Source organism: Syngnathus acus, chromosome 6, assembly GCF_901709675.1.
Source record: "Syngnathus acus chromosome 6, fSynAcu1.2, whole genome shotgun sequence".
Lineage (NCBI taxonomy): Eukaryota > Metazoa > Chordata > Actinopteri > Syngnathiformes > Syngnathidae > Syngnathus > Syngnathus acus.
In genome coordinates this window covers 12,592,667-12,609,143 of record NC_051092.1, presented here as the reverse complement: position 1 = coordinate 12,609,143, position 16,477 = coordinate 12,592,667, and the positions used below count along the sequence as shown (strand labels likewise).

Here is a 16,477-nt window from a genome sequence, read left to right as displayed (position 1 = left end):
ATCACTGTCATCATGTTTTTTAATTCGGATACATGATTTTTATGCGAATAGTCACAAACAAATTTTCCACGAGCAAACTGTAAAAAGAACAAATATTTGCCATTTACTGTCAGGCAGTGGCCGAGGGCGCCTCATTGAAGGCCCGCTGCGAGCCGCAGCCGTCCCCGCTCTTGTGTCGGGATCTGGCGCTGACTTGAAGCTGGTAAGGATCAACTGGACGCTTCAATTAAAGGGGAAATGTGAAGCGAATATAACTCAGCTTTGGCACTCAAATTGCAAACGCCACCGTTATAAACTCCTGCAGCGCGCGACTGCGTTACCGGCGTTGCACAACGGGCGCCGATTGTACGGGGAGCACATTGATGTGGCGCACGTCGCATGGCGTTGGATAGCAAAGGGTTAATTTTTTCCACAGCCGACATTTTCGTTCGGCGCTCTAATGGCAACTTTTAAACTTTTTATTTCGTACGCTGCACGCGTGGTCCTTGCCCCTCCACCTACGCTGCGTATTTCAAACAACAACTTATTCTATCATTGCATTGTGTGTATGTTGGCTTCTCCTAGTCGAATACAGTATAGCAACACCTTGTGCACACAATGCGCACATCACTTCATGCACGGGTCGGCAGCTAACTGGAGCTAGCGCGAAAATCGAATTGTACGCTCAAACACGTCAATATGATTGGAATACACTTAACACGTTTCTCATAATGTAAAGCATACATTCTGATTTTAATAAAAAAGGTGAACGATCACTCGAACGAATAGCTAACCTCGTTGGTGATTTACGGTTGAAACTTGGAAGCGTTTTGCTTATTGAACGTTCCCCACTTCGGGTCATTGGCGGCCTCCTAAAGCTCACCTGGCGAGTGTGTTCAATAACGGTGGTTTCATTTTCTTTTTGTCATCTGGTAATGCGCTGATGTTGTCGTGCTTGAAGTTGTCCCCTCATGGCATGCGTTGACTCCACATGTAACGCCTCTTCTCACTGGCTGACCCAGTGGTTGGAAGTAACAAAGTACACATCTTGAGGTACTGCGATGTCAATAAAGTATATTTTTGGGATAAGGGAGTTGAATCCATTCCGACTTGACTACTTTTGCTGCGGCATGGACTGTTTGCAAGGACCCCTGCTTCAAACTTATAATGAAACAAATTAGGGTTGGGGGAGTACCGATACCAGGTATCTGATACCTGCCTTGAGCTCCAATATTTATTTGTCTCACAGTTGAGATGATTTCGTACTCTATTTAATTCCCCTAATTGAATGAATAACATCAATATCCTGTATTTATTTGGTAGTGTTTACATTGGCTCTTGTGGGTCCAAATCACTACTGCCATTGAGAAAATTATTGGTGTTTTTAAAATGTCAGCTTCCTGGTTCTCAATTTTAATTTGTGTGATGTGTGAGGTGGCCCTGACTATCTTCAGACATGTCGGTGAGAGAGTCCTTTAATCCCGAGAGCTACGAGCTGGACAAGAACTTCCGGCTCACACGCTTCGCAGAGCTCAAGGGAACGGGTTGCAAGGTTAGAGCATGCCTCAAGTGTCACATTTGAAATAACTGCACGTGCAAGTCCATACTATCTAAGAACGGCAGCTTATAAAGATGTTGGTTTGTCACAGGTACCCCAAGAGGTTTTACAGAAGCTTTTAGAGAACCTACAAGAGAACCACTACCAGGAAGATGAACAGTTCCTGGGTGCAGTCATGCCTCGATTAGGTAACGATAACACTCAGTAGCACTTTTAAAGAAACAAAAAACAACTGATAGTTAATAATTAGTCAAAGTGTACCATGAATAAACATCTGTTTTTCAGGCATCGGCATGGACACCTGCGTCATCCCGCTACGACATGGAGGCCTTTCACTTGTTCAGACGACAGATTACATTTACCCTATAGTGGACGATCCCTACATGATGGTATGAATCTGCCAAATGTTTCAATTCAATTTCAAAAGCTCATTGAGCCCACATTTCCAAACATGACCAGAGAACATAATAGAATAACAATCTAATTTTTCTGCTTAAGTTTACTTTTATCTATATGGGCTTTAAATGTAAACGTTTGGGCCTTAATCAGTTGCCAAGAAGTATTGTGCGCCAAAAATGCATATCTGAAAAATATGACTTAAATCTCATTTTGACACGTGTACTTTTTTTTCCCCAAGGGTCGCGTGGCATGTGCAAATGTTCTCAGCGACCTGTACGCCATGGGGGTGACGGAATGCGACAACATGTTGATGCTGCTGGGCGTCAGCAACAAAATGTCAGAGAAGGTGAGAGCCTGCGTCTGGCACACTGATGACTTTGTTTCTTATCTTTATGTCCTCTTTATTACAGGAGAGGGACAAAGTCATGCCGCTCATCATGCAGGGCTTCAAAGATGCGGCGGAGGAGGCGGGCACGTCTGTGACGGGTGGACAGACAGTGCTCAATCCCTGGGTGGTCTTGGGGGGCGTCGCTACCACCGTGTGCCAGCCCAATGAATTCATTATGTGAGTTATTTCACATGAAATTTGCTTCAATTTGGTGTGGTGATGAACATGCTATGGGATGACCTGCAGGCCAGACAATGCAGTGCCAGGAGACGTGCTGGTGCTCACGAAGCCGCTGGGGACGCAAGTGGCCGTGGCTGTGCACCAGTGGCTCGATATCGTACGTTTGAACAAATTTACAAGCGGGTGTTTCTCAAATGAAGGTACTGAACACCCGTGGTCTGCATCGTTCTCTCTTACAGCCCGAGAAGTGGAATAAGATCAAGTTGGTAGTTACGCAGGAAGACGTCGAGCTGGCCTACCACGAAGCAATGATGAACATGGCTCGCCTCAATAGGACAGGTAAGAAATTGAGTTTCATCTCGGCTATCATCCAGTTGTCCATGATCCTACAATCCATACTTCCATCTATCTATCTGCCAGCTGCCAGCCTCATGCACACGTTCAACGCACATGCCGCCACCGACATCACGGGCTTCGGCATTCTGGGCCACGCCCAAACGCTGGCCAAGCAACAGCGGAGCGAAGTGTCCTTTGTTATCCACAACCTTCCCGTGCTCGCCAAGATGGCCGCCGTGTCCAAGGCGTGTGGCAACATGTTCGGTCTCATGCACGGCACCTGCCCAGAGACGTCAGGTATGCAATTTTGGTCTTCAAATTTGAGGTTAAATGTCTTCTGCTGGCCTTATTACTTTTTGCAATTGCAATTATTTACCAGTATCAGTTTAAGACTACTGTCATGTTGAATTTTAAAAGAATAAAAATTTGAGATTCAAATGGAACTTTTTCTGTATTTTTGTAAACAATGTTCTTAAAAGTTAGACAAAAACATTTGATTTCTTTTCACTTTATGGGTCAATTTGATCTGCAACATTAACTTTGGGTAAAAGCATCGATTCCAGCAATATACAATGATCATGGAATGTAATTTCTTGACTCAGATTCAGAAAACTGGATTTATCCCTGCAGGACAAGATTTCATGTTATTTAATTTTATGGAATTGCAGGGGGGCTGCTCATCTGTCTGCCGCGTGAGCAGGCGGCACGTTTCTGCGCTGAGATCAAGTCACCCAAGTACGGCGAGGGCCACCAGGCATGGATCATAGGCATCGTAGAGAAGGGCAACCGCACAGCGCGCATCATCGACAAGCCGCGGATCATCGAGGTGGCGCCGCAGGCAGCCACACAGAGCGTCAACCCAACGCCCGGTGCTACGTCCTAACCCCCCCAAAGGGCCCCTCATCATCATCATGATCTTCCTCCTGCTGCATCTGACGATGATTTTGTTTTCAAACAAGCAACTACAGAAACCTGTTAAGAGTGTCCACTCGTTTGACTACTGGCTGGTGTGTATGTGACAAACAGCTTCACCCAGTGGCTTAGAGTGGCATTACAATCCCCATGGACTCCAAATGTAATAATTGGTCATTCGTTTGCCTTTTGTGTGGCTTTTTTTCTGTATTCTGAAGGTGAGAGAAGACAAAAGATCCACACTGCTGATGGATGATTAGACACGGATCCTGGTTTGTCAGAACTTTCTCTCATCCAAAAAGAAGGTCCGTGTCTTGTCGTTTGGTTGGTTTTGTTTGTCCACTTATGTACAGTTATGAAGTTCTTTGCTGTAATGATGCCTTGAAAGGAACTGTTAGAATGTTTTTTTTAATTCAGTTGACTTTTTGTATTGACCCCCACCAGAATAAATACTCAAATACTATGATTTGTTGTGTTCCCGAACGGATTCTTCCCTCCACGCATCATGATGACATCAGTGATGTCTTGTTGAAATTGACATGGTATCACATCATGTCAGTATCAACAAGTATTGAATGATGTTGAGATTCCCAGTGTGATATGTACATGAATGCTCCCTCTAACGGTAAAAAGAATCACTGGCCAAGTTGAGTTCTGTTAACCTTTTAGCACATTTGCATTTAAAAACGTTGTTTTAAAACTTATTTTAATAAAATTTGAATTTAAACTACTATGTGTAATTTCTTATTTAAATATAGTTTTGTTTCCATTTCCATGTAGAAATCTTTGTCATTCTGAGGGTTTCTAATATTTTGATCTACCTCCACTTAAAAAAAGTGTATTCAAAACAGGAAAGTAAATATGAAATCAGTGCGGATGCTTTATTTACAAGGTTTCGATTCACAAAGGCGCAATATACAGAGCAATAACTTAACAGGAGCATTCATGATGATGATGAGTGTGTGTGTGTGTGTGTGTGTGTGTGTGTGTGTGTGTGTGTGTGTGTGTGTGTGTGTGTGTGTGTGTGTGTGTATGTATGTGTGTGTGTGTGTGTGTGTGTGTGTGTGTGTGTGTGTGTGTGTGTGTGTGTGTGTGTGTGTGTGTGTGTGTGTGTGTGTGTGTGTGTGTGTGTGTGTGTGTGTGTGTGTGTGTGTGTGTGTGTGTGACATCATCGCAACTGCATCAACTGTTGCATAGACAGACACACACGCACACTTAAATACAGTCTGCACACTTACATACAGTATGCACACATACACAGGTCTGCTACATATGCTTCTTGCCGTTGTTGAGCTGCATCCTAGACTCGTCGTCTGTCATCGTCTTGTTTATGGGATGGAAAAGCGTTTGGATGTCCATCATGGCTTTGCTGATGTGTTGACCGAACCTGCGCGAGTTCTGCATGGATCACATGATGAGCCACAGATGAGGAATTAACAGAATTGGGAAGACTGGTGTGGCAACAGGACAGGCAAATCTAAGACAAAACAATGGCACTACTTTGGGCAGTGCAAGGACAAGTTTCAGTAATACCGTGCAGAGGTCATCTTACTAGCTATTGCTAGCGGGTGGCTAGGAAGGGGGTAAAGATTAGTCTGTAGTTATGTTACTGTATTTAGTAATCGTTCAGTACATCTAGTTTTTACCCAGTCTTACACAAATATTTATACTTTCACTTGAGTACAGAGTAAGACGAGTCTTGCTACCGAGAATGAAACATTAGTAAGAAAACCTGTTAGTTAAAGTGTGCATGGGGTCAGATAAATGTTCACCGTATCAGGGCTTGAGACCTTGGAGGAGATGTGGAATGTGATGAGGTTTTCTCCAACAATGATGTAAGACACGCCGTAACCGTCATCGGCCACCTGTAAAATTATCAGGCAATATTTTTTTATTAATTTAATTAATCCCAAATTAAAAATGGATATGATGTGATTAATCATGATCACAAGTTATATTTCATGATTTCATTTTTTATTTATATAAAATTATATCAAATTATGCTCACATTCTGTTTTTGTAATACGTAGAATGTATGAATTTAGTTTTTTGTTCCAATATGTAATGCTTCAGAAACTGATCACTTGTAGTACTTCAATGAAACTACATTAAACTATATGCTCGAAATTAAATGTTTTCTTGAGTATTTTAATTTCTATAAAATTTCGTGGGGAAGGAATCAGAGTCATAACAAAGACTGTAAGACTTTTGTATTTTGTTATGATTGATTTCCTCTCATTCCGTGTGTTATTTATTTCTTCTGTGGGGAAATTTGTCATCTATTTGTGGAAAGGTCACGATGTTTTATTGATCCCCGGGATAAACCATAGCCAAGGATTTCACTCACAGGGCCAAATCCGCCTCCAGCCCCGACATATTCCGGGAATTTATTGATGTCCACCAAGTTGAGCTGCTGCTGAGGAGTCTGACTGGTGGACAACTTCCACGGTTCCGATAGAACCTGCAAGCAAGCCAGCACTTAGCGACGTTAGCGCGCCGCAGGAATGTGCCGCATTCTCACCTGCTTTAGGAATGGTGAATCTAAGCCCAGATACTTGGACACAATGTAGAGACAGAAAAGGTGTCGGTCGATGCCGGAACCGGTCATGGCTAGACGGTACATGTTCTGATGCTTGTCGGCCGCTTTCCGAAACAGCGCCAGCCTCTCCGTGTTCTGTCACAGGCATAAGGAGACAAAGACAAACAAATACATACACACTTTCTAACTGTATTGGAGTATTTTTCTGATAACTTTGACAAATAGTGTCATTAAAAATGTTCATGACACAAAAAAATGTCATATCGTCATGCACTGCTTGTGATAACACGACTTTAACATGGACTTTCTCGCTCTTGATTTGTCCGACTTACGGTTGTCTGTCGGTCCTCCATTGCTCTGACGAAGGCGACAGCCTCAGAGGTGCACGAACGCACCGTCTCCGTGCGGCCGTCTCTGAACATGCGCGTCATGGAAGACTCGTATGTCAAGCGGAATTCCCCCTGGTCCTGGTGAACAGAATCATAAGAACAAAAAGACAATCCAGAAATACATACATATGCTGAAAATCTGAAGCCAAACCGAAATGCTGCTGACTTAATTCTGAAAGGTGTTATTTGAAGAATGCAAAAAAAATATGTCCTGATTAAGGTGAATAAGTTGACGAATTGATGGAGATATGTGAAAACAGCAGAAATTGGTAACATATTATCAAGGTTTTTGTATCAATGCTTTTCAGTCTTCCCTCAATAATGTTCTTATTATTAATGAGAGGCTGCATACCCTGAACTGTGCCAGCTGCAAGGCCAGCTGAATGAAAGCGTCCGGGCTGGTCCGGCACTTTTTAATCAGGCCTTTGCCAAATGCACCAAAGACGTAGGCGAAGAAGTCCACATCATCCGCTATCCTTTTAGCAGAAAGGTAGGACGTCTCGATCACATTTTCGCACTACACAAACAAAGAACAGTCACATTAGGCGTTTTTTCTATGACAAATTCCAGAAGGACCTGGCCCCACTCTGCCCAGGTCTTTAGCTGGACTAAGGGATGTAACATTACATGCTAGTGTACTTTTGTTTTCACTGCCGTTTTAAGATTTGTAGCCGAAGAAAGCTATAATAGAGAGCACAAGTGATACTGGTAACGTACCTCCTTTGGAATGAGCCACTGGAGTCGTGTGGGATAAGAGAGGCCTTGGTTTACGTCTCCTTTGCAGTGGCCCTCCTTTGTGTAGCCCAGCTGGAAGCAGTCCGTGGCAATGATGTACTACACGCACACGCGCGCGCACACACACACACACACACACACACACACGTCTTGTATGAATAAACAGACAACATTAGAATGATTTGCGCTCAGGGGAGGGTGAATTACCTCCCACATGTGTCCCACGATAGGTGCGTCAGCCCACGAATGTTCTGCGTTTATTCCCATTTTGCCATTGGGGTAAGTTATGAGGGTGAAAGATTTGTCAAACCACCTAAAAGAAAAGAAGGATGATGTTTGATAGTCATTTTATTAGGCTTGCCCGCATAATCTAAGGGTTGCTCAGAATTCCCAAATGGTATCTAAATGAATTCCATGTTTTCATTTTAATATTTATTTTGTTATACTTTGTGTTCAATTTTGTGGGGGATTAGGACTGTGGAATTGTTCTTTTTTTTTTTTTTTTTTAAACTCCAATGGTCAGGCTTTTACCTGTCGTAGCACTTTCCATGCAGCAGAGATTTGGCATAGCGGTCCAGAGAGTTGCTGGCAGCGTCGTAACCCTGAGACTCGTCATCCAATGCCAGAAAGAAGGCTGCCGACTCCACCGCGTCCAAGGACGCTTTGTTCACTCCTTGGCTGAAGTATTTCATCCGAGCCCGAGCCCACGGAACCCTAGCGAGGTTAAAGACATGTCGAGCCTTCAATCCACCCCGTATTATGACCACTATCACGTCGATACAAATATGAACGTTTGGAAATGTTCACCTGCTTCCAGCAGTCAACGCGGCTAGTTTGAGCTCACCAGGCTGGGGCTCGGATGTATCATTAAGGATCCTGCTAAATTGGGTCTCCAGCTCGCTGGGTAAGAGGTGACGTCCCCCCATGTACAGCCACACTTGGAAGAAGCGACCCTTGTGGTACACCACCACGTGCTTCCTGTCACTCAGGTGCTGCACAAAATCTTCAAATTGCAAGATAACAGCTTGTATTTTAAGTTATTGATAGGCTGACTGAGAAATTTCACAAGAACATAATATGAATCTGTACTAACCACAATTTGTAAGGAAATAAATACACATTTCAATAAAAGCATACTTTCATTAACAGGTATGGTTTTCACTTCTTATGATTGTTACATAAATGTCTTTACTGTGGCTGAGTAAATTCTGCCAAATTGACAAAAAAAATTACATATAACCTCTCCTATGTCAATAAGAAACTTATAGTAGAGTGCTGCAATAAGATAGCTCCAAAGCACTACTTTTATTTTAGACATGGCTTTCAGCTAGGTACCAAAACAGTAAAAAGATGAGTATTTGAGCAATCAACAGAAGATGAAACAAAAGTGCATTTTACTGTACGTACCTGTTTCAATGCCTGGGATGCGAGTTGTGTTGAACATCCTCTCCATCTGAGCGGAGCACATGGGAACCGTTCCCAGAGCCCTCAGCTGAGCGACAAAAGAGAGAAGAAAAGTTACAGCGGTTCCAGTCAAATGGTGTGTCATTGTGTATGGAGCATGTTGGGGCATTACCGGCGCATGTTCACCACGCTCCAGTTTGCGTCTGTACTGCAGCATGGCGTGCACCACGTTGCCAGTACGCGCTGCCTGCCGGTGAGTTGGCGTCACATGCAGAAGGTCCTTTGCACAGCAATAGAAAAACAAAAATTAAAATAATGGGGACACAATACCATTAGTAACAAAGAAAAAATAAGCAATGACTTGCGAGCAAATAACGATGAGGAAATGTGAATAGTAGTTAACCCTTTGAAACATAAATCAGCAAAATAAATAAAAAATAACCAAAATATATCTATTTTTTTTTTATTTCATTGGTTGTTTGACTGTAATTGACACACGCATAGCTTTTTTGAAAAGTTAAATACAAAACTAAAACTAAAATATATTAAAAGAAAATTTAATAATGGGATATAATTAACTTTTCACAAGATAATAAAACAAAGTTATCCAAATAAAATAATCCAAAAGAAAAAATACAATACTACATAGTGTAAAACAAACAAACAACAAACAATATATTGAAATAAAATTTAAATTAAAAAAATACCATAACACTTTTTAGAGTTAGCACAATAATAAAATTGAGTTAAACAAATTAGCTCATCTGTAGTACTGTTGATGATAGCCTTCCATTTTTCCGCCTTCAATCTTACCATGACGTAGAAGTTACTGTTGACCATAATTGGGCCTCTGCCTCTCAGGTAGATGTACTCCTCCCACCAGTCACTTACCTACAGGCAGAGTGACATGCAAAAGTTGTAGAAATATTAACGGCACCTTTTGTGACGTCTTACTGTAGCATACTCACATAATTGGAGGCCCACCAAGACTTGAGGATCAAGTATCTTTGCAGCTGGGCAGCCTCTGACTCTTTAAAATCATTGGCCAAAATCTTCATTTCCTCATATTGCTCATCATCCAAAAGAGGACGCACCGACTCCAGGTACTGCACACAAAACAACTTTCTTGTCATAACTGGACAAGAAAAAGCCTCTAACAACCCTTTAAAGAGAGTAGCAATCCCCATCCACCCAACCAGTACATTGAAATCACATAGCAAACTCAATGGAATAGAAATCAGCACAGTACAGCTTCAAAGGATGGCAAGTTTGCTCTTGTAAAATGACAAGTGGTTTCAATTAATTGCACAATTTCCCTCAGAGTACCTACCCTGCGGATCGTGGCTTCCACCTTGGGTACGGGTAGTCGGGGTAAGGACGCCTGAAAGCTGTAAAGAAGTGGTCTGCGCCCTGAAAACATCTTCACCAGGTTCTGAAAGCCAACAAACAATTCTGTATCTGTATTTTAAAAGTCAGAGCAATGAGATATATTTCACATACCAGCCACACTTGAGTGGACGTGCTCATCTTTCCGTGGGATTCAAAGATCCAGCCATGGTAGGAGAGGAGAGCTTTGAGCGTGTACCTGAGCAGGTAGATGAGGAAGAGCCACGCGGCACTGGCGAACACCACGGCGCTCAGGACCGCGCCCGTCTGCACTGATAGATATCCTCTACTCACAAAAGTCACAAAACTGCACTAGTTACACTTTCCTCACATAAACGCAGTCATTCAAACACAAAGATTTGGGTGCTCAATGGCCACTTTATTAGGTACACCCATAGTATTGTGTCAGACAATACAGAGAAAAAGCAGAAAAGTGTATCTATACAAGTGTCCATTGGAAGTACAGAAATGGTTTCTAACCTGAGCGCCATGTTTTCCTGGATGGAGTTTATAATTCCCAGCGAGAGGTCCAGGCCCGTGTATAAGCTACTTATCATGACGATAACCACAATCAGCCAACTGGACGGACTGGCCGGATACAGGTCAGCCAAGATGCCATTCTGAACAATAAAAACATATCTTCATTTCCACATAAATGGGTTTAAGCCAGGGGTCTCCAAACTACGGCCCGCGGGCTAACTGCGGCCCGCGATCCAGTTTTTATTGGCCCGCAGCAAATTCTGAAAACATAATTGAATATGGCCCGCACAAGAAGCTTGAGCTCAACTCTGTTGCACTTCTCAGTTTCCACACTAGATGGAGCCCGCCACACAAAGCGTTTGACGTCCCATTAGCACCCCCCACCCCCCCGGAAGAGAAGCGAACGCGCAGCGTTTGACGTCCCCTTAGTCCCCCTTAGCCCCCCCCCCCCCCCGGAAGAGAAGCGAACGCGCAGCGTTTGACATCCCATTAGCAACCCCCCCCCGGAAGAGAAGCGAACACGCAGCGTTTGACGTCCCATTAGCATAAAGATGGTATTCTGACTGGCATTGCATTTGTGGAACAATTCCAATCAGTACTACTTATACAAGTATCTATACTTCTACTCAAATAGAGGGAAAACTTTCCCCACCTCTGGTACGTGTATGTTAAAAAGAAGCACCTTGAACCGTATGGCTCTCTTCTTCCACGCCGTCAGACCAGCCTGGCAGATGTTAGTGATAACTTCCTGGCTCAGTTTGAGGTCCACGCCATCCGGACGCACAGTGAACTGGAAGCCCACCGCCTGATGGGCTTCAGCCATCGCTCCTAATCACTGTCAGTCATACAATTAATTCATCAGTATTGCAGTGCTAGATTGCAGTATCATACTCAGAGAGGTTTTAATATTCAGCTACTCTCAAGCAGCTAAATAAGACCGCTATTTTAGCGAGTAAAAATATAAAATATAAATACATACACATATCAATATCTACGGATCTATCCATATATATGTATACACTATATGTATACTATATATGTACACAAATATATATACACATGCAGACACACATGCACACATGAATGACTGAATGACCCCGATGTCCTCTCGGCATAGCAACACATATTTCCTGTTCTGAAAGTGCACACGTGGCCCAACAATAATATTGACGTCGACAGGAGAGCATGACAGGCTCGGATGACAGCGTGAAGACTTTTTCCACGTCACGCGACTGCAGTCACACAAGTGGGTGAAAGTTCAACGGACAGATATGGCAGAACGCTTCAGGCTGCAGGCCGCGGAAACACACGCATGGTTATAATGGATTGAGCTATAGTCAGTTAACCTTCAACTTGATGGTTATGATAATAAACAAATGTGGTATAAATATATAAAATGTCATAAGAAAAGCAGTTTTAATTTACCTTGGCTTGACTGTGAGGAAGTAGAAAGGCAGTGGTGACTTTTTGCAATGAAGCACTCTGTCCCCTCTCAGCTTTGTGCCCTCCAAGGGCTTCTTCACTCAGGTGGCAACTCCCAACTGCACTCCCCCACTTAAGTCCAACAGCGCTCGATCTCGCTCCCCCCTCTGTGGCATGTAACAGGACACCAAGTCAGAAACGATCACCTCCCATGCGTGCGTGTACACCAAAGCTGTTGCTTGCCTCACACAATCATAAATATCATTCATCGATTTATTGAAATATGAAAGGGAGAAAGGCCATTATAAATATAGAAGTAAATGTGTAAAAACACATTTTGGGAAAAGGGCCTTATTACAAAATGAAGCAATAGGCTATGGGAGGAAAAATAGCTTTCCTGGATCACTTATCAAGACATTGAAGAGGCCTTATGTGAAAAGAATGTTTTTTTTATTAGCATTTATTGCTATATAACATTGCATAGAATTGTTTTATAAACAATATATGATGAATAATAATAACAATAAGGCTGCGCTCACCTCTGGCTTGTTTGTTTTGCTTGTGACTTGGCAGGAGATCACTGTGACGACAATTAAAAAAAAAAAAAAAACACAGCAAGCAAAATTAGGATGACATCACATTTTGTCAGGCACATGCGGACAAGTTACAACCTTTATGATGCTCAAAGGACCACTTGACATAGTGACCTTCCACCACAAGCAGCATTTTTATAAAACAATTTATATTGTTTTGTGTTTTCAATAATAAATGGTAAATTATTACGCAATGCCATTGAGTTTAGTACACATTACATATATGATCATATGTCATATAACTTTGTTTTTGACATATTTCTGTTACAGATATTCAGGCAACCTTAACATAGGATATGGAGTGTATCGTCAAAAATGAAGGTAAAAGACGGCTTCATAGCAGATAGAGATGGGCAGAGCGGTCAGGACCTTCATAGTGAGCGTTTGCAAGTCCATCGTCACCACGCTGTTATGCTCCACACTCGGCATCACGATCTGCGAGCCCAACAGCGCCCCCTGTCCGGCCAACGCCGTTTTCCGTATACTGTGTGCCTGCGCAAATAAAGCGAAGCATGCTTACAAAGGATATCTTCAGTTGGTTCCAAGCTCAGAAAACCAGAATGTATTGTACTGTGTTTTTAAAAAGAAAAAGACCAACATAGAGCTGAGTGAGAAAATATGATATGCAAAGCAGTTGTTTTTATTTTGTTCAGCGGAACTGGACTCTAGATTCAAAGAATTGTGATTCTTTGTCAATGAACAGTTTTTAACAAACTGTGGTTAGTCATTACCTGTCCCCATTTCTGCGTGCGTGTGCAAAACCACATGACCACATTGTGCAAGTTGTTTCCTCCAATCACCACTAACTTGTCGGAGGCGCCCATGAGGAAGTAAAGAGCTGGAAGGTCTGCATCTAGTCTAGTGAGAGTGGGAAGCAGCTCACACCACAAATCTACCAGATTCCAAGACACAGATGACATTTTTCACTCCATCATCCCTTCATTAAGATGAATTGTGGACCAGCTTTCCATACGAGATTGTTAAACCATACCTTGCCTGGTGTTGTACTGGAGCATCAGTTTTTCTCCAGTCCTCTGTATGCTACCCAGGACATAGAGGCAGTGTCCAAGACTGGTCGCTAGAGGCACATCATGAGATAAAGATACGGTGAACTGGAAATCCGTGAGAGGGAGTGACGAGACAAACCTGAGGCACACAGACATATTGAAACTATACAAACTAGGGCATAGCATAGAATGTATAGCATGAGGTAGCCTAACCTAGTCTAGTGTCAGCCAACCTAACATAGCATGACATAAACATAACATATAAACACAGGTATATGAATACATGTATGTAGCAACAATCTATCATATAGTAAAAAGACTAGCATAGCATGTTCTAGCATACAATATTCTTACGCCTTCATCCAAAAAGGGCAAGTGCTTTTACTGACACTGCGCCGAGCCTGTGACATCACTTATTTCCTGTACAGACCTCCATGAGTCCTCCCATGGATCGTAGCACTCCACGGCTGTGTACAGGGCCGTGCTGGAGTCCGGGGTGACCAGGGAGTCCAAGTACCAGCCGCCCAGTGCGTAGATACGGCCCTGGCAGGCCACTGCGCTGAAATGCCTCCTGTGCTGTGGACGGCCAACCAAACTGTCTAAGTTATTTGCACTTTTTTTTTTAAATGTAACTATATATTAGGGTATTTGTCTTTTTACCTTAATAAGTGGAGCAGCAGTAGACCATTCCAAAGTCAAAGGATTATACCGAAACGTGGCAATTTTGAAGTCCCACCTTCTCCTCACAAGGGTCCTGTAGCCTCCTATGATGTACAAGTAGTTATATAGCACCACAACCGTGAAGCACCACTTGTCTGCCCGGAAAGGGAACTCAGCGGTGGGTTGCCACGCTCCGTTTTGCTTGGCAAAAACGTAGCGGGCACGCTCTGTCTCCGGGTCCTTCCAAGACATCAGGTTCTCCTTCCGAAGACTGCAGAGACAAGGTTTCCCTTGTGTCCTCAGTAGGATGAGCTCCTCTTTTTCCTCGTCGCTCAGACACCTGAGACATCACGAGGAGGGTTTCAAAAGAGGATCAGGAGTTACTTCCCTCAAAAGACACATTTTCAAAAACTAGTCGTCACAATACCTGATGACATGAGGCAGCTCCAACAGGTTCCTGCTTAGGTAGGCAAACACGGTGCTCCTCAGCTCCACGCAGCAGATCTCCCGAGCCAGACTCAGATAGGACAGACACCTCTCCGGCCTCAGCTCCTCTGTCAGCACAGACAGACACCGCGAGAGAAAGGCCTCAGCCAGGAGGTAGCTGGATACCTCCACAAACATCACACAGAACGTTAGTTAGGTCGGCCACAATTCATTAATCGTCAATGTCGTGTCAACTGTCTGGCAGAGAGTACCAGTTTGTGGATATCTTTGTACAGTACCTGTATATGAGAGCCTAACTCCTCCTCTCGTGGGGTTTCAAATGCATCGTGGAAGTAAAACTCCAGCAGGTGGTGAAAGACGGCTGACGACACGTGTTCTAGGTGGACCAGATTCTCGGCTGCTTCCCTCATCCCCGACTGAGACAAAGCACGGAAGTACTCGCTGCACTCAGAAAGCCTTCCCAGGTCTACCTGCTTGTACAGAGAAATGTTTGGTACTGAAAATGGAGACTGATTGTTTTGGATTGCGCTACTTACACGGAATGTGTGCGTGCTGGTTTGGACCGTGACCGCACTGCCGCCTTGGCCTCCAAGGTCATACGTGCGAAGTGCCATGCTATTTTTCCACTCATCTGAGTATTCTCGGTGTGACGCGTTGGCGCGGGTGACGCCTGGTGTCCATGCACCAACTCTGGGAAAAATGCTGCAAACTCTCACAAGACTATATGTTAGCCACATACTTATCCAAGCTAGCATCTTTCTAAAACAATTACATAGAAGGTTCATTTCAGATGCAAGATAATGAAAAACCTTTTACAAAACTGGTCTTGCCCTTTCAATGAGTCATGTTGTCCAAAATTGTCGTTTGTTCTGGAAAAGGTTAAGATCCAGTTGGTTTAGCTAGGCAGTTGATTTTGTTAGGTCTATTTTAAGCTTGTGCAACTTGAAACTCCTGACAGCTCCACTGAGGCAGGGGCAGGAGGAAAGTACCAGAGTAGGGGTGTCCAATCTACTGCTTGAGGGTTGTCAAGCGGCCCTTGCATCTGTGGACTTATCTTTATATAACAGAATAAGGTTGGACAGCCCCCTTCTGGACACTCAAGTTTAATAAATCATACCCACTAATAGTATAAACAGGAGCAATGCATAACAGAACACTTTGTTTTATCTAAATATTAACAGATTGGAACAGTTCAACTTTTTGTTTCATCCAAAAGATGGATGGTAATGGATTTTGGTTACAACAAATGAAATACAAAGGTGCATGACAAACCACAGAAATTTTTTCAAGCTACTCCATATATTTGAAGTTGTGCTCAGCAAAATATAAACATGTCGATGTCAAGTTGCTGATTGTTTTCATTTTTGTCTTTGAAGCATCTGTGCTGTAGTATTTTTATTTTCAGCCGAATCTGCATTGACACCATAAATAGTAAATATCCCAAGAGTGTTATTTTGTGGAGTACAATAGTATCAGAGAGTATAAAGGAGCATTTGTGCTACCCCGACAAGACAGTGTATCAACATGACACGAATAATTACTGTCCTGTTACTGCCCATCGCACATGATAATTCTCAAAAATAAAGTAATTTTAATGATTTTTTGTCATTTCAGTCTTTAGTCACAATTTTCTTTCTTGCAATATGACTATTCTTTTAAATTG

At 43.0% G+C, this 16,477-nt stretch overlaps 3 protein-coding genes across 7 annotated transcripts; 1 reads left to right on the top strand and 2 right to left on the bottom strand.

Annotated features, from left to right (window-relative positions):
- The first annotated feature begins 127 nt into the window (after positions 1–127).
- On the top strand, positions 128–4,482 carry sephs1 (selenophosphate synthetase 1). Of its 2 annotated transcripts, none has more exons than XM_037254172.1 (10): positions 128–202; positions 1,414–1,531; positions 1,629–1,725; positions 1,823–1,926; positions 2,175–2,282; positions 2,347–2,501; positions 2,571–2,661; positions 2,744–2,843; positions 2,925–3,137; positions 3,509–4,482. In XM_037254172.1, the coding sequence occupies exons 2-10, from the start codon at positions 1,436–1,438 to the stop codon at positions 3,721–3,723; spliced, it is 1,179 nt and encodes a 392-aa protein (XP_037110067.1). In that variant the 5' UTR covers positions 128–202; positions 1,414–1,435; the 3' UTR covers positions 3,724–4,482. The 2 variants fall into 2 exon arrangements, with proteins under 2 accessions (XP_037110067.1, XP_037110068.1); XM_037254173.1 differs by lacking the exon at positions 128–202 and adding an exon at positions 211–1,032.
- Positions 4,483–4,905: 423 nt separating this feature from the next.
- Positions 4,906–12,693, bottom strand: cpt1b (carnitine palmitoyltransferase 1B (muscle)). Of its 2 annotated transcripts, XM_037254162.1 has the most exons (20): positions 12,647–12,693; positions 12,111–12,274; positions 11,368–11,520; positions 10,686–10,825; positions 10,320–10,491; positions 10,150–10,251; positions 9,788–9,925; positions 9,633–9,710; positions 8,992–9,099; positions 8,823–8,907; positions 8,223–8,418; positions 7,947–8,129; positions 7,623–7,728; positions 7,398–7,514; positions 7,033–7,197; positions 6,624–6,758; positions 6,274–6,426; positions 6,100–6,213; positions 5,525–5,617; positions 4,906–5,150 (listed from the first exon to the last, which is right to left on the bottom strand). In XM_037254162.1, exons 3-20 carry the CDS (start codon positions 11,506–11,508, stop codon positions 5,019–5,021), a joined length of 2,358 nt encoding a protein of 785 aa, XP_037110057.1. In that variant the 5' UTR covers positions 11,509–11,520; positions 12,111–12,274; positions 12,647–12,693; the 3' UTR covers positions 4,906–5,018. The 2 variants fall into 2 exon arrangements, with proteins under 2 accessions (XP_037110057.1, XP_037110056.1); XM_037254161.1 differs by having other exon boundaries at positions 8,823–9,099.
- Positions 12,694–16,428, bottom strand: LOC119124317 (kelch domain-containing protein 7A). 3 transcript variants are annotated; one of them, XM_037254163.1, is made up of 8 exons: positions 15,351–16,428; positions 15,093–15,284; positions 14,795–14,979; positions 14,368–14,707; positions 14,138–14,283; positions 13,692–13,846; positions 13,432–13,592; positions 12,694–13,192 (listed from the first exon to the last, which is right to left on the bottom strand). In XM_037254163.1, exons 1-8 carry the CDS (start codon positions 15,597–15,599, stop codon positions 13,010–13,012), a joined length of 1,611 nt encoding a protein of 536 aa, XP_037110058.1. In that variant the 5' UTR covers positions 15,600–16,428; the 3' UTR covers positions 12,694–13,009. The 3 variants fall into 3 exon arrangements, with proteins under 3 accessions (XP_037110058.1, XP_037110059.1, XP_037110060.1); XM_037254164.1 differs by having other exon boundaries at positions 14,138–14,278; positions 14,444–14,707; XM_037254165.1 differs by lacking the exons at positions 15,093–15,284; positions 15,351–16,428 and having other exon boundaries at positions 14,795–15,079.
- Between the last annotated feature and the right edge of the window lie 49 nt (positions 16,429–16,477).

Coding starts and splice junctions, on each gene's coding strand:
- sephs1 (XM_037254172.1), top strand. CDS start 1,436: ATGTCGGTGAGAGAGTCCTTTAATCCCGAGAGCTACGAGCTGGACAAG. Junction 2,502..2,570: donor CAGCCCAATGAATTCATTAT/GTGAGTTATTTC, acceptor GATGACCTGCAG/GCCAGACAATGCAGTGCCAG. Junction 2,844..2,924: donor GGCTCGCCTCAATAGGACAG/GTAAGAAATTGA, acceptor TCTATCTGCCAG/CTGCCAGCCTCATGCACACG.
- cpt1b (XM_037254161.1), bottom strand. CDS start 11,508: ATGGCTGAAGCCCATCAGGCGGTGGGCTTCCAGTTCACTGTGCGTCCG. Junction 10,826..11,367: donor AGAGAGCCATACGGTTCAAG/GTGCTTCTTTTT, acceptor TTTATTGTTCAG/AATGGCATCTTGGCTGACCT. Junction 6,427..6,623: donor TGGAGGACCGACAGACAACC/GTAAGTCGGACA, acceptor TGCCTGTGACAG/AACACGGAGAGGCTGGCGCT.
- LOC119124317 (XM_037254163.1), bottom strand. CDS start 15,599: ATGAACCTTCTATGTAATTGTTTTAGAAAGATGCTAGCTTGGATAAGT. Junction 14,708..14,794: donor GAGCTGCCTCATGTCATCAG/GTATTGTGACGA, acceptor GTGATGTCTCAG/GTGTCTGAGCGACGAGGAAA. Junction 13,593..13,691: donor CCAGTACAACACCAGGCAAG/GTATGGTTTAAC, acceptor GGAATCTGGTAG/ATTTGTGGTGTGAGCTGCTT.